Source organism: Falco peregrinus, chromosome 1 (assembly GCF_023634155.1).
Source record: "Falco peregrinus isolate bFalPer1 chromosome 1, bFalPer1.pri, whole genome shotgun sequence".
Lineage (NCBI taxonomy): Eukaryota > Metazoa > Chordata > Aves > Falconiformes > Falconidae > Falco > Falco peregrinus.
In genome coordinates, this window is record NC_073721.1 from 27,256,857 (window position 1) to 27,272,900 (window position 16,044).

Here is a 16,044-nt window from a genome sequence, read left to right on the forward strand (position 1 = left end):
GACTTCTACTGAAATATTGAAAAGTAGCTGGCAGTCCTTGCTGTTAGACTTGCAAAGGTCAGGGGTAGTTCCTATTTTGTAATTACAGTGAAAAATACAAAAATTCCAGATTTTAATGAGACAGTCTAGACAGACTTGACTTTTGCTGCCCTAAGGGTGGGGACCAAATGTTCCAGATCAAAGTATCCATGTAATATGCATGCCACTATCATACTGGAGCATTGCCCTTGTTTTTTTAGTGGGACAGAGCAGAGCTTGCCTCTGCCTCTAGGCTCTATAGAAGGGTTTTCACAATCAGGAGTTTATTCCTAAATGGATGGGTGCAAGCTAACAGAGACCTCACAATTCCATTTTCTAACTTCAGAGGAATTAAGTTCTATGCAACCTGCTTAAATTTTGGAGCTCTAGGCATAATCATATAGCCTTGCTACAAATGTGAAATGTGCATGTTGTTAGGAAGAACTAGAATTTCTTTTGGCAAGAAGCAGTTTTCAGAAATTTGTAAGCACTGAAAATCATCTCTGCTAGGATGCAGCACATGATTTTATGCTGCCTTCAGCATGATTGAGCCTTCACAGCTATTGGAAGTAACCTAAGCACTTGTAGCTCTTGACAAAAGGCTCTTCCCTCATCATCTCCTAAATGATTTCTAATATTGGAAGTACAAGATTGCCAGTTATCACTATTTTTTTTTTTAATGAGAACAAAATTAATTCACCTCCACTCTTTTTTTAACTACTACAGTTCTTTTGTTCTTGATCTCTTTGTTAAAGCTGTGTGCTAGACCCACTGTTGAAGTGTGCAATGTTTAGCATATGCTGTGGGTGCAATTAGTTTTAGAGCCCCTTCCTGCATGATTTCCTTCCCGTTTTACTTTTTTTTCATTGTGAAGTTAGAGTGTTCCTGAAGCTTATTATAGTGTCACAGAAGGGGTGGGGAAAGAAAGAAGTCCTTACATCTTCAGCCCATACACAGGGATGACGCACAACAGATTAGGGTCAGTTTACATATTTTTAAAAACCACAAACACAAAAGCATAATACACACTGGAGCCTTCTTACTCAAAACTACTTTTATTTTTAAAAATAAAAGTTGAATGCATAGCACTCACAAAGATTCCATTGTTTTGGACATTTTGCATTTAAGAGCACCATTCTTATTTATCCCATAAAAAAACACATTTTGGTTCTAATAGTAAGAACAGTGTATTTTTCATGTACACTGGTAAAGCCCTTTTAAATAATATATTGAAACTGTTCAGTGTACATTTTCTCTGTAGTCATTATGCAGCTGTAGTGTCAGAAAAAACTCAGAATAAGTAATAAATTAAAAACAAACAGTATGTAGTGGATCTTTTTATGGTTGAGCTAATGTCTTAAAATAGAAAAAAAACCAAACCCTATTAAATGTAAATTTGCAGTATTAACTAACTGAATAAGCCCCCCGCCCATTATAATTCCAGTGTTAAGTATTAGTTAAATTTTTATATATCAAATGCCTATGGCATAAATTTACTAATCCCCCAAAAAGAAGAGTCTATACTGCTGTGTCACAAATAAAGATGACAAATTAGCTGATGTAAAGATTATACAGAAAAAAATGCTACAGGCATCTGCTGTTATTTCAAGTCATGGTCTATTACAAGACTGTACATTCATAGCATCAGAGGTAGTTAGAGCACTGAGGACTTGGATATAGCATTGCCACAAAATGAAACTGACAGAAGTCCATTTCCCTCTTAAATAGGTAACGATACTGAATAGAAAGCATGGCATCTTATGAGGTGGAAAGTCTCTACTTAACACTACTCTTAGACATGGGGAAATATTCATTAAGAGATGAAAAAAGGAAAGGGGGAAAAAAAACCCAAACCAAACCCAACCTGCACTTTTAATTAAGAATTGACCACACTATGCCTATTTCAAAGTTGATTCTCTAGCATAAAGCAGAGAGGGTCATCTCTTTCTTTCACCCTTCTACCCTTCTTGACTGGTACATATATGCTACAGAAGCCCACAACAAAAATTGGGATTTATGCAAAGAAAAACAAAACAAGATAAACAGGATTACTTCTCCTCAACAATAAATAGGTTTTTGTAGCATGTTATCATTCAGCCCCAGAAAGAATGAGCACAGCTGTCCTACCATAATTTTCAGAATGGAGGGAAGGCCCCCTCTCCTGTGATAAAGCATGCCTCTTGATAATGTATCTTAATTGCCCCTGCTTTCAAAACAGTCTCTCTAAGATTCACAACACTTCAGCGTTATTAGATGGTACACGATTTTAAGTGCTACCACTAAGATGGGAGAAAGTGGTAAAAGAACAAACAAAACCAAAAAAAAAAGCCTTAAGTCCACATAAGAATCCTACCTCTCCCTCCCATATTCTACCACAGGAGAAAGTCAGGTATCTTCTTGTATTTAAAAAACAAACAAACAAAAATCCTCCATTAATACCTCTACCACCATTTTCATCCAAGAGTTGGATGAGTGAAGCGTTCTACCCTCAGATGATCCACTCCACAGGAGATGGTGTAATTCCATAAAGTCATGTAATTAGCACCTTAATTGTGATAAAGCAGTTCACTCTGTAATATATCGTTGATCCACCCATTTAGAAGAGTAAATCTCTCTGCATCTTCTAGAACTCCCAAACAGTAGAAGAAAAAGTTGCCCCACTATTACCTGAGAATTTCCCTCCGCTATAAGCCTGACAGAACGGGATATTGTACGAGTGATCCTGTCAGTACAGCTGGAGGATGCTTTCTGTTGGTTTATAATATATGCGTTTGTGTGTGTGTATACAGAGGAATTGCAGCCACTGTAGTAGGTCTGGTACAGTACAAGTTCAGCTGAAACTTTCTCTTTTCTTCAATTACTCAATACCATGCTGCTGGGCAGTTCTTCACATCTACGTTCGGTGAACACTAACATATCCCTTTGGTACTCTGCATATAGATGCCCTGAAGAAAAGCCACTCCACTTGCTATGGTCTCTTCCCTCTCTACCTTCCTCCCTCAAGTTATACCTAATTAAGTGTACAAACCAGCAGCACAGAGTAATGAGCAGAAAATTCCCTGAGTTAGTATGAAAGAGTTACTTTAAACATAAGAAGGATAGGGAGGAGAAAAGAAGCAAAAACATAGTGTCTATTCTGTGAGGTACAAAACTTAAAACTAGCCAAAACACCAGTTAATTCAAATGCCTTAGCCTAAAACAAATATCCAGCACAAGTGCTGAAAAAGGGGCAAGAGTATGGAGTTAGCCAGGTGAGATCTATTTCTTCCTGTGGTCCCCATGTATCTGGAGAAGTCTGGCATCCAATGGATAAGTTTCAGTAAATTTAAAGGAAGTGTTAATACTGTATGGTGGTATTACATAAATTTCTTCAAAATAATACTGTGTATCTCCTTCATTAAAAAGTAAGTCTGTAGTTAGTCCACAGCTATTTTTCTTTTGACTAATATTTCAAAGACGTGCATTAGAAGCACAGAGTATTCCAAGCGCCACAGTAAGAACTTGGTACCCCCAGGTATACACATTCTTTTCAGAGGGTGTTCTGTGTGCTTATTTTCTGCAGTCTGTATTTGAGCTATGGTACTGCTTGCCAATCCAGTTGCTTTTTTTCTGGAAAGACAGTTGTTTTTTTATTCCATTTGTTGCCCTCAAACTTACTTGAGGTTTAACAAAAAAACCCAAAACAATTCCCCTCAACGCAAGTTCCCACCCCAAAGAAACAAGCACAAAACCATTTTGTACTTATCACCTCTCAAAGCAGGGAGTAATACAGGAATATCGTCCATTCACTTGGTAACTCCGGTTGTAGGAGACACTTATACATGGCTTCACTTCTAGCGGAACAGCTAGTGACATTGCAGCACCAGTCTGTACGTGGCCTCGAGCCTGAGCACTAGACTGTAAGGCAGCAGGGCAAGTCTGAAGTGGGTAAGAGGCTGTGTGATTAGATGATGGTATCTGTTGACAATTTTGCTGCTGCGATGTCTGGTGGTGATACTGTAATGAAGACTGATGACCTTGGAGATACTGTGGTACGTGCTGTTGAGCATTAGCCTGCTGGGGAGTTGGAGCTGGGGTCTGAAATACAGCGTGCTGGGCAGACTGAGCATGTTGTCCTTTTTGCTTGTTTGCTTCCTTCACATCATTATCGTGTGCACTAAAACAAATTGAGAAGACAGAGTATGTGAAAAGAGATAATTCATTTAAACTTTTTTGGGTTAACTTTTAAGATCACTCTAAAAAATGGTGCAATTATCTGAAAGCTTCCAAAGTTTTAAAAAAACCAGAAAGATAAAATATTAGCCAACCCTTTAAAGTAATCTAAGGTTTTCAAATTTCTTTAGGTTAGTTTCTTTTCAGAATGTCACCTCATTGTGTAGCAACATAAAATGCAGATAAAAGCCAAGTACAAAAACAATAATACAGCAGTATCTAAAATTACCAGTGCAATAAAGTCTGTTAGTGTACTGCAAGAAAGTGCCAGATTACCAAAGACTGAAATTAAAACTTGCCGCTTCTAACTCATTTAAATTGGGTAACAGAGTATAAGCTTTTTGAAGACAAGATATTAGAGGGTTTTTAGAGATCTACATTACAGTACTTAAAGATCATATGTACATTGAATATTGGATCCTATTCTGGGGATTGGAAATGCGTATTTTTTTTAATTCTTCTCACCTGTATTCTAGCTCACCCAGTACTTAATTTAGTTCAGCTCACCTAAATTCCCTTTGATTTACACCTGTCTGAAACGTACTCAGACATACTTTTCTCTTGCTTTTATGCCTGAGGTTAAGCAGGTGCCATTTACACACTTCAGTTGGGCCAAAAAGCATCTAAGTTTTTTGGTACTGCCTACACAGGGCAGATCTCTTGAAGACAGTTGGGGTTCAACCCCTCACCTAACCCTTTATGGCGCACTGCAAAGATGACCAAAAGGCTTCACCCTTCTCTGCCCCCTCCCCCTGCCATTCCAGAGCAATACTGAAAACACTTCTGCAACAGCACTTGAATGCTTTAGGTACTATTCCTTTCATTACACGTATTAGTGAAGCCAAAAGAGGCCATCATCAGGGGGATAATGTCGCACTTATAAGGAAGATGTGATTCTTCCAGATACAGCTGTTCCTGTGCTTCTACAGAACACAACTGTGTTACATCTGGGCAAGAGCAAACTTCTGTAGGAGGAAAGCAGTTATGGTGGGCATAGGTTTTGATCTTAAGATCTAAACAGAATAAAAGAACCGATTGTGTAACATCCCTTCCCAGAAGGCTCACTTGGCATTCCTTGGCATGTTTATTTCATGTCAGCTGTCTCTCTCCGCTGCAGTGCAAAAATGGGTACAGCAAAAATAGATACAACCTCCTGGTCGTTTCCTCCCCACAAAAGTTGGCCACTCAAAAAGTCTGCCTCTTTGATCCATAATCCGTTTGATCCATAATCCCTTGAAGTTCCAAGGCATAGAGTCTTCAGAGTAAGAAGGAGCTCCTATGCCTTCAGTACTCTTCACTAACTCTTTTTGCTCCCTCAGACTACAGAGATTGGGAACAAACTCTATCACAGATTCTCAAAGCATACCAGAAGATCTTCAGTGGAAATGCAAGGCCGAAGTTTGTTTGTTGAAAGAACAGGGAAGAAGTTAGGTCTAGTAAGGTTTTCTTTTTTGGAAAGAAAAAAACCAGTTATTACCTAATAATACTACCAACACCTAAGTATTTTTAGAATAGAAAAACTGAAATTAAAAAAGAAATTTACTTTCAGTGCTAACAGCAATTAGGCGTGCCAACAGATGTGGAAATGGGCTTTAAAAAAGCTGCTGCTGTTAACTTACATTAATAGTCGCTCAATACATGGCACCAGGAAATCCCAGGAATATGCAGTAAGATGATGGAGTCGGGTAGGCCATGTCGGTGAGAGACGCAAGATAATCCTTGAAGAAGCTACACACGCAGTAGCAACTAAAGAAGGAGCGTAATTTAAAAATGCATGATCTAGAAAGAAGGAATAAGGAAAAGATTCATTTAAGTTGGACACTGTCTGTCAAGACAGCAGAGGAGTCATTACCTGAAATACGTAACTCACCTTGCAGTGAGACTTCCAGAAAGTAATCAGCATATTTTGCCATATATAACTTAGTCTTCTCTAAGCAAACCATTGGCCAGCCATCATGAAGATCGGTCTCATGGACAGCAATAGAAAGATAATAGTCGATGAAATGAGCAGCAGTTGGGAGGCACAAATTCCACTGAAATGTTTCTAGCAATAACAACTCCATATGAAGTAAATTCTGTTTTGTTAGTACCAAATTCATGTTAGTCATACAACCCAAGCTGTTCAACTGTTCAAGTTTGGGAACACTGTCTTCCTTTTCTTCAAATTTACCTTCAGGTGAACAGAAAGAGGAGGGGGGAAAAAAAAAAAAGGTTTAGCACAAATGAACTATAAAATAGACTGTATCTAACATCCGTGTTGGTCATATTTCAATTCTACTATGTCAAACAAGTTTGAGACTTTCCTGCAGATGCAAAGCTCAAATGGAAGATGTCAGGGACAAAAAGGGAGTATGTTCTATAAAGGGCTAAATTTCAACAGATAATGTCAAACACTGCGTAGGATATTGTGCAGTGCCATGTTTCCTGTTGGTTTTCCCACCCCAGCACACAGAAGCTTACTGCCAAGAGCAGAAGCTCTATTAGGACATCACTGGCACTGCATATGCAAGTTTTTGTCACCAAATTATTGTATAATGTGTACCCATCTTCAATGAAATACCACTGTGATATGACTTGGCATACAAAACAGCATTTGTCTTTAATAACCCTCCTGCCCGCCCCCCCCCCCCCTTTTTTTTTGTTTCTAAAACTCATTAGAATATAGAGCTGTAGCCAAAGAGGCCGCTCTTAATGCCTGTTACAGTAGGTATCGTTTCAGATTTGATAGCTGGTGACCTGCTCCAGCAGTTCAAAACAAGTAGATTTCAGCAATGTGCATCTGAAAACACACACAGCCATATACATGGTTTCAACTTTAACACTGCTAGCAGCTTACGCTTTCCCTGCACTTTAACTTGTCAGGCCTGTATGGTTTTAGCCTGAAGCAAAATTGTGTATGTAGAAAACCCATTAATAAGAGAAACAAGTGTCACATTTCCATACAGTTTGCCATATGGTTGTGCTATTTCAATTTCATTGCGAATTCTTTCCATCTTACACTCTCTATTCAGTAGTACATGATATGTTGTAAATGCACATTTTTAGAGTTTTGCAGGACTGAATATACATTTGCTTTTTTCCAACATGGAGGTACTTCTACAGGACTTAATCTAACACCAGTTCCAGACCGTTAGGTTTTGTTTCCCATAATACAGAAATAAAAGCTTCAGGAGTCACATAATAATTTCTCTTATTACTTCTATAACTTTATCATATATATCACAGTGTGATTTGTCCACCTTATTGCACCACTGATTAAACTGCTTGTTTAAGCCCCACAGGGCAAAAGTTTAAAATAGCATTCTGGTTTGTGCTTTCTGAAACAATTCATACACAGCTGCTCAGAAGAGCAAGTACTCCAGGCTTTTGGAGCTCTACTTGCAGTTTGTCATGAAAGATGGCAAAGGTGATTTTTTAATTAAAAAAAAAATATCTTCAGAACATAAATTTCATTTGAAAAAAATCCAGCATTAGTTCAAAGCCAATCCATTTTCCTAAATGTATCACACTGGTTTCTGAGACAAGGTTTTCACACTCAACACCTCATCCTTTGCCAAGAGAAGATTGCTGGCTGGTAGCATCCAGTCAAAGTTTACCCCCAGAAGAATCTAAAATAACCCTTTTCTTGTTTAACTGTTATCCTGAATAGCTCTCTTGGTGGAGACAGGAGATGCAATAAAAGGAAGCAGTATACCAAAAATAACCAACACCTCAGTGCTCTGGTGTCCTAGAGAAGAGGGCCTAGAGCTACAACCTGATACATCCTATTTGAGAAAATGGAAATGGATTCAGAGAAACAGATTGGCAGAATCTGAACCAACAGTTAGTTCTGTTACCAGGACCTGTTTCTCTGAATCTGTCAGTTTAAGAAGTGCCAGCAGGTACCCCAGCAAACTATTAACCATATTGATCTGAGGACATCTAAAAGGGGTCCACAAATGTCAAAAGATGGATACACATCACAAGAATCTAGGTCAATATAAGCAGCACTGTTCATAATGAGTGTTCGTAATTAATTCTGTCTTCAGAGTACTGTGCATTCACCAATATTTCACCCAAAACAGTATTTCACCACTATTACACTTCCTATGTGAAATACAGGATTTATGTTAGCCTTCAGCTTACTTCACTTAACACTGCAGTTTATGAAATCTGAAGTATTCCAGAACCACACAGCACCATCAGTAGGGTGCAGTGCAGTCTACATAGGGTTAATTTCTTCCTTTATCACAGGTATGCAAATTTCTCACTTCCAGCACTGGATCTACCTATTTTGAAATGTCCTCACAAAGGCATTTCCATTCTTACAATACAGCTCTGAAAGTTTACCTTAGAACAATTTGTTTCCAAGCATAAACATCAGTTTTTAAAGGCAGTTTGTTTTTTCTCCCCTCAGTTTCATCAGGTGCCAACAGGAGTCAAAACAAGAGTCTGAAGAAAGCCTCTACCAAGTCGGTCAAACTGATACACTCCAATGTGCCTGTCTTTTATAACCACTTTGTTTCCCCTACCTGCCATATTCCATCAAGACGTGCCTTGTATTTGGCAGTAGAACCTACATTGCTCTAGTTAAAAGTTTCATGCTACATACTTACTTGCTAAAAGTAAACAGGAAAGAGCAACCACATGCAGCTGCTGTATAGATATGTCATAACGATCCATAAAGAGGTCCAATAGATACACAGCTAGATGTCGTGCAGCAGGACAGAGTCTGAACCGATTGCTCACAATAGCAATCAGATCCGCAAAATATCTTCTCAGATGTAACTGGGGAGATTGGCCTTTGTAGGAGGGCAGCTTCAGCTCCTAGATGGATAGCAGCATGTAGTTTTATTAAAACAATCATTTAGTCTGAATTGGTATCAGATCAATATAGCTGACATTCTCAATTTTATAGTGGAAATTTCAAAAGATTTTTGCCCTCTTCCTTCTGTTCCCATAATTTCAGCATCCCTTTTCACAGAATAAAGTATATTTGCAGTATTGCAGAAGAAATCAGAAATAACTTGGTTCTGCACAGCATTAGTATAATAATTTCAAATTTAACATCTTTCAATTGGGTAATTGGGTAATAGAGCAACCTTAGCTTTTACCATTTATGTTGTATTAACTCTACTGCAAAGGCTGTACCTCCCCACAGGGAAACAGCAAGGGCATGTGAGTACTCCTCAGCTGCTTCAATGCAAAGTCCAATAGCTTAACTCAACCCCCTCCTGCTACCGCTCAATCTGAGCAATCGGACTTTGTACTGAAGTGTTTGCGTGTTCCGATGCTGCCAGATCTCCTCCAGGTGCCTCCAGGAGGAGGGCACCAGCAGCTAGCTGAAGGCAGCAGCCTCAGGAAGGGGAACGGGGTGTGCATGTGTCAACATTTGCTGCATGCATATGTTTAAACGTTGACTTAATCAGATCTCGTTGATGTTGCACTGACACTGATTACAGTGTGCTCTCAGACCCTTAGTTAAGTGTCGGTAAACTTCACACGGTCTCCTGGTTGGGACTCCACAAAACAAAAGCCCTATCAACGTAGATCGTCTACTCTGAATAGAAAACTCGGGCTAGTAGAAAGAACGCTCCCTAGACTCCTGCCTAGTAGCCAGTATCTCCTCTTGCGTACAGGAGAACAGCGGTGCTGTCTTCAATTAAAATGAGTAAATTTACGAGCTGGATTGTGCAGTCTGCTTACTGAGTTTAAGTAGGATTTTGAGTACAATCAAATTTCCAGCGGGACAGTCTGATGACATCAAGGTGGAACGCAGTCGCCCAAAATTTTCGAAGTTTTAAGGTCAATTCAAAGTTCTGAAACATGCTATTGAAATGAAAAACCCCACCCAAATGAACCGACACCTCCCCACCCGTACCTACTAAGCTTTAGAATTCACCTTTCACAACACTAACTTAGTTTTAGTATATGGTAACTTTGGAAGCAATTAAATTATCCTGTCCTTCTCTTGTGTGCCCCCTCAACCCTGCAAAAAAGAAAAAGTCGCTTTAGCAGTCACACCTTCAAGAGAGATACTCCACTCATCAAAAGCTATCAGGCAGCAAAAGCACGGGTTTAGTAGGTTCGGCCACTGTAGCTGACTTTCGGCTGCGGGCGAAAGACGTGCTCCACGGTGGAAGTGGCTCCGAAGAGCCACTCGGGGCGGGCGGCGGCGCTACCCGCAGCCCCCGGCGGGTTGTGCCTCGCTCGTCGCGGCCGCAGCGCAGCGCTGGAGCTCGGGCTCGGGCCCACCTACCGGGCAGCGCGGCCCCGGGCCTGCCCACCGCGGCCCGCCAGGTGAGCTGTCAGAGCGCGGCCCGCCACCCGAGCGCCGCCCCGGGCCGGACACGGGCCCTTTTGCCGCTCAGAGACGCAGAGTCCCGCTGGACCCCGGCGGCCGCCCCCCACCCGCCGCGCTCCAGGCGGCCGCGCCAGCTCCGGCTGCGGGAGCCCTCACAAAGGCGCCGCCGGCTCGCCGCCTCCCCCGCGGCCGGAGCGGCCCCCGCCCCCCGGCGCCCCCCCGCCGCCGCCGCGCCGGGCTACCTTGTAGCGAAGCGCTTGGTGGATGTCGGCAGCCAGCTGTCCTGTCCACCACTGCGCCTCCAGCTCCATCAGCGGGGCGGCGCGGAGCCGGGCCTGGGCTGCGGGGAGGAAGCGGCGCTCGCTGAGCGCGGGCGGGGCGGGACGGGCAGCGCCACCCTCGCCCCTTCCTCGCTCGCCCCCGGTTAAACGCGATCAGCTGCCGCCCGCGCCGCGGGGCGCCCCCGGCCCCCCGGCCCAGCTGGCCGCCATGCGGGGCGCGCAAGTGAGGCTCGTTAAGCCGCCCTCTCCCGCCGCGGGGCACGGCCGGGCGAGAGGGGCGCGGAGAAGCCCGGCAGCCGCGGCCGCGGGGGAGGGCGATCGCGCCCCCACAAAGGCGGCGGCGCTCCCCCCGCCGGAGCCGCCACTCACCCCTACGCAGCGGCGCGGCCGGCGGCCGCGGCGGGGCCGGGCCCGGGACACCTGAGCGCGGCGCGGCGTCCCGAGGGCTCCCCCGCCATCACGCGGCGCCGCCCGCCTCGCCCATTGTTAAAGGGCTGAGCGGGCCGGCGTGTGTACAAAGCCAGTCAGCGCCCGCACGCGGCCGCCCGCCCGCCAATCGCCTGCCGCCTTACAGCACGGCCCGCCCGCCGGGCGCCAATCAGGGCGCGGCGCTCACGGGGCACGCCGAGCCCCGCGCTCCGCGGCCACGCGCGGGGGGGCTTTGGGCCCGCGGCGCTGCCGTGGCCGCCCCGATAAAGGCCCGGGGCTGAGGGGGCGCCGCGGCCGCACGCGCTCGGAGAGGCGCAGGGGGCTCGGCCTCACCCTTCCGCAGAGACCCCGGGCGCGGGGTAGTCCGTCCTAGGGCCCGCGGGGGCCTTGGGGCCTTGCCGCTGGGCGTGTCGGGGCTCCCCTCGGCCGCAGCACGGTAGTGCTCAGCGCCCTGCGCACCCGGTAGCGCCTTTTGCTTTTGTTTTTGCGAGCCACCCCCCGTGGCGTCCCCACCCCTATTTCCCTTTTTGATTCAGCTGTGAGGTTTTTGACACGGGGAGGGTCTGCAGGACCTGTATCTTGTGCAGCCCCAGGCATGCCTCCCCATCGGCCGTGAAGGACACACGTCTCTCAGGCCGCAAAAAAATGCGAGGCTTGAGAATTACAGTTGTTCCGTGGGTGAGCTCTTACTCGCTGCTAGTTAAATTCCAGGGAAAAGGTTTGTAAAAGCCTGTATCTGCTTCTTAAGTAGCCTGTGCTGTTCGCCTGGGTGAGGGGGCCCCTGTGTCCCGCAGGTGATGGCTAGAGGGAGCTCCCACTTGTGCGGCTCCTTCAGCAGTAGGTGCCGTGCACCTGTTTTGTATTCAGGAGGCCTTTTTCTAGGTGTTTTCCACTTGTTGGTAACCACCTGCCATGGAGATCTTGTGAAATAATACTTGGTGCTTTATAGTGGTTTACATCTGTGAATTCCCAAATACCCAAACAACTAGCTAATGAGGATGTAAAACCCAGTACAACAAGCAATGCAAAGTGATGAAGAAACAATGCTTTGGATGCAATTTATGTTGAGGGAGGATATTCAGTTTTTCATTTCTACCCATGCTGAGGCACGATTTTTTTTTTTTTTTTAATTAAGAAAATGGAAACCAACTTTTTGACATAACCAGTTTAATGACTCTGTAGCCAGGGCTGTAAAAGCCTGTTCCTTTAAACATGCATGTCTAACTGATGGGAAGCCCTATGGACTGCAGTGGGCTGTTTCACCTGAGGAGGTGTGATCATAGGTGGAAGCCCTTGTTCTTGAGGACATGGTTTTTTGGGCAGTTTCCATTTATAACAGGTTTTGTTATATAATAATGCTACATAGTTTTCTGAAGAAAACAAAAAAGCTGAGGAGTGTCAGTATTTTTTGTCCATGCATGCATAACTGACAAAATACTTCAGCTGTTTAGATCAGCTCTCTGAGATCTATGGACAAAGCAGCATTTTGCTGTTCTGATGCTTTTTTGTCTGGTTAATACACATTGTTTTATAGGCACGTGCATGCTTAAGCTAATTTTGATATTTGCACATACACTGTTTTAAAATTATTCATTCTTGAAGAAAGGTAATACCAGATTTTATATTTCAAGGGTAAGATAAATCTCAAAAGCAGATTCCTAGTGGAGACATCGTCATTCACAACACTTTTATGGCCTTCAAAAATGTGTTGCCTGCTTGGAGAAAGCTAATAAGCACCAACATGCTAAAACCCGGTTACAATGGGCCCAAATAGGGAAGGGTGCTTCTACTTTTATGCATTGGGAGAAATGACTATTTTCATTGCTGCCTCTCCCTAGAGCTTTTTAACCACCATGTGGATTAGCCTGTTGTTGAACTGTTAAGGGCTGTGGGAGGAGGTGGGCAGGGAAGAGTGGATACTTGCTGGCTTATTTCTCAGATGTGATTGACTTGGATAGGAAACATAATCCTGATAAAGCTATGTACTGAGAGCTATTTCATTTATATGTAATAAAATGAAAAAAAAAAAAAAATGATGCTGTCGTTGCTTGCCACACTACAAAGATGACTGAGCTGTGGAACTGTCAATTTCAGATCCTTGTAACGCTTCTTCATTGCCTTTTTCCAAGTTGCTACACACCCTTTACAACCTATTTCAATTGAGTCGTTGATCTTGTGAACAGTTGCATGTGTATCTGCTTTTCACACAATCAAAAGATAGGTTTGGAAAGAGCCTCGTCATCCTGCCCAAAGCCGGGATTGCTCCTGGCATGCATTTTTCTGATCCTGGAGTCATCCCAAAAATCATCCTATTGAAAAAGTCAAGGCACTTCTGTACAGCCATGTTGCTATCTGCAGGAGGCATACATCTCAGCTTACACCTTTAGCCCCAACTGGAAAAACAGAGAACAGTCTGGGAGCCTCCAAACTGAGGCTGATTGTCTTCAGAGTCCAGAGTCTGCAAGATCACAGTTTAGGGATTTAAATGGGAATGCGAGTAGTGCAACTTTAATGTGAATAGGTTAATATAGCTTCTTTGCATGTCATATAATCAGTCCTAAAAGTAATAACCAGTGGTATTTTTTTAACTGGTGCAGATTTTATATACTTTTGATGGTCAAGGCTGGGTACAGTGCTCCAAGTATTGCTACCGTAGTCCCCTGTAAGTCAGGACAGAATAAAACAAACTCAGCAAGTCCTTAGAATAAACTGAGGATATTAAAGATTACTTTCAGTGGCAGTAGTTAGGTTTTCATTAGCAAGAAACTGCAATTGTGAAGTTTTCCATTTATGGAAGATGGTATATGGAACCTGAGAGAACAGAAAGCACAACTAAATGTTATGAAACCATTTTGAAATGGCTGTCCTCTTTCTGTGAATGACTGTGAATCACCTAAGTAAATACATGTGTCTCAAGGGGGAAATGAAATTGGCTGTGAGAGCTGCTGTCTGTGCTTTGAAAAGGTGCCAGATAGCAAGAAACACCGTTATTCTTGGAACTCCCCAAGAAAAATTATGACCCTGAACTACATCCAAAACAGGCTAGAATGTAACCTCTGAAATCTGGACTAAAATGCTTGTAACATTTTTGTGGAATCTTCTGAAGAGGATGCTGCTGAAGTTTTACAATTTATGGACCTGTAATTCACAGGTTATAGTCTCAACACAATTTCAGACATAGTGGGTGATCTGACTTTGCTTTGTAGTTACTGGGAGGTTAGATCTCTATCTCAGAAGTTGATGCATGTATTTATGTGCTTAAGCTGCTTTTTCCTCCCCTAATTTTTTTGGTTGTTCTTCTTGGCCTGCGGAAAAAGAAATGTGGCTTTTAAAATACAAATGAGAAACTTGCACGTAACTGCCAAGTACAGCAAATACTCTGATCCACCATCTCTCTCTACATTAGAAACCTTTTCCCCCTCCTAATATAAAAGGAACAATTTCTGGTCTATTGTTCTTAGTTTTAATGGTATGTCAACCACAGAGTACAACCATTTCTAAAGACTGACACATTGTTTTACTTCTGTGCCCATTGTCATAAGATACCTCTTTGAAACCTGGATTTGTCTTGACTGGCAGAATGGAGTGAATCAGTCACTTGCAGCTGCCTAAGCAGAGTCCAGGATAGAAACTTAATTCTGGGGTGACATAGTGCTGAAAGAAATGTTTAAATAACAACGCAATCGCTGTGTTAATTGTTGTTTTGTTTATTGGTTCTTGCTTTTGTTTTGATGATCCTTGGTGGTTCTTATCTGAATAAAGAGGTGGTAATTCCTTAAAAGGCATTTTTGAAGGACTGCATTTTTGGAGTTACAATGTAAGAGAATCTCAGTTTTGTAGAACTGAGCATTATTAAAAAAAAAAATCGTTGAAAGTTAGTTCCTGTGTTTCTTGGTGCTGAGAAAGTTAGCTCTGCTTTTGTTACTGTACTTGATCTTATTTTCAAACAAAGGCTGCATCCGATGACATTTGTAGCAGTAACATTTCAAGGGCATTTAATTAAAGGGAATGAATCACTCTAAGGGCAGGACTGTAACTGCTCGCAGAGCTCTTTTGCAGCATGGTGGTAGATGAAATGTGGCATGTCGGTAAAAAGAGTCGTAACACTTCAGGAGCATTAGTGAGGGTGGTCTCCTACCGCAAATACTCCAGGGTTGTATTTGTAAGTGCCTGTATTGAATGTTAAAGGTACTCTGTGGGTAAGATTTTCAAAGTTGTCTGGGAATTTGTATTCCCAGAATAGCTACTAAAATGTGATTATTAGATTTGAACTTAGCTGGTAAATATCCTTTGGAACTGTTGACTTCAGTTGTTAATATGGCTATTAAGAGAGAAAGCATCTGAGAACGCTCTGGCCTGAACGATGCAGGCTTTTCATGAAGCATTTTAATAAATAATTTGGCCTTTAGTGTTTTCCCATCCTCTGGGAAGCTATTATAAAAATGTGTGCCCGTGAAAGTTTTATTTGGCATTAGGATAAATGTTATTTTATATGTTTATTAGGATATATGTTTTTGATAATGTGTTGGATGAAGGAAACACTGATGTAAGTGGAAGAGTGTTGGTGGATATAATTTGTACTGAGGGGTTCTTCTTTTCTGTAAGTCACACTCTTGGTTTAGGAAATAACTTCGTCAGTAACTAAAAAGACTGGAGGAATTTTGCATCTAAAGCATATGTACTTCCTGCTTGGAAGGCTTCAGCTCATTTGACTGGAATTTGGGAAAGGTTACTTGTCGTGCAGTTAGCTCAGTGATGGAGGGGTAGAGCAGTTACTGATATGTTGTTGTTCCTGTCAAACATGTTTTGATTTTAGTTATA

At 42.8% G+C, this 16,044-nt stretch overlaps 1 protein-coding gene across 4 annotated transcripts; it reads right to left on the reverse strand.

The window, feature by feature from the left end:
- Nucleotides 1–1,052: 1,052 nt before the first annotated feature.
- Nucleotides 1,053–11,320, reverse strand: CCNJ (cyclin J). Of its 4 annotated transcripts, XM_055816934.1 has the most exons (7): nt 11,164–11,292; nt 10,756–10,853; nt 10,112–10,198; nt 8,826–9,036; nt 6,101–6,400; nt 5,850–6,009; nt 1,053–4,174 (listed from the first exon to the last, which is right to left on the reverse strand). In XM_055816934.1, the coding sequence occupies exons 4-7, from the start codon at nt 8,890–8,892 to the stop codon at nt 3,763–3,765; spliced, it is 939 nt and encodes a 312-aa protein (XP_055672909.1). In that variant the 5' UTR covers nt 8,893–9,036; nt 10,112–10,198; nt 10,756–10,853; nt 11,164–11,292; the 3' UTR covers nt 1,053–3,762. The 4 variants fall into 4 exon arrangements, with proteins under 4 accessions (XP_055672909.1, XP_055672900.1, XP_055672916.1 ...); XM_055816925.1 differs by lacking the exon at nt 10,112–10,198 and having other exon boundaries at nt 11,164–11,320; XM_055816941.1 differs by lacking the exons at nt 10,112–10,198; nt 10,756–10,853 and having other exon boundaries at nt 11,164–11,304.
- Between the last annotated feature and the right edge of the window lie 4,724 nt (nt 11,321–16,044).

Bases quoted from the DNA above. Each gene is read 5' to 3' on its own strand.
- CCNJ (XM_055816925.1), bottom strand. From the start codon at position 10,824: ATGGAGCTGGAGGCGCAGTGGTGGACAGGACAGCTGGCTGCCGACATC. The intron at 9,037-10,755 runs GTAGCCCGGCGC...CTATCCATCTAG, and splicing joins ACCAAGCGCTTCGCTACAAG to GAGCTGAAGCTGCCCTCCTA. The intron at 6,010-6,100 runs GTGAGTTACGTA...CCTTCTTTCTAG, and splicing joins TCTGGAAGTCTCACTGCAAG to ATCATGCATTTTTAAATTAC.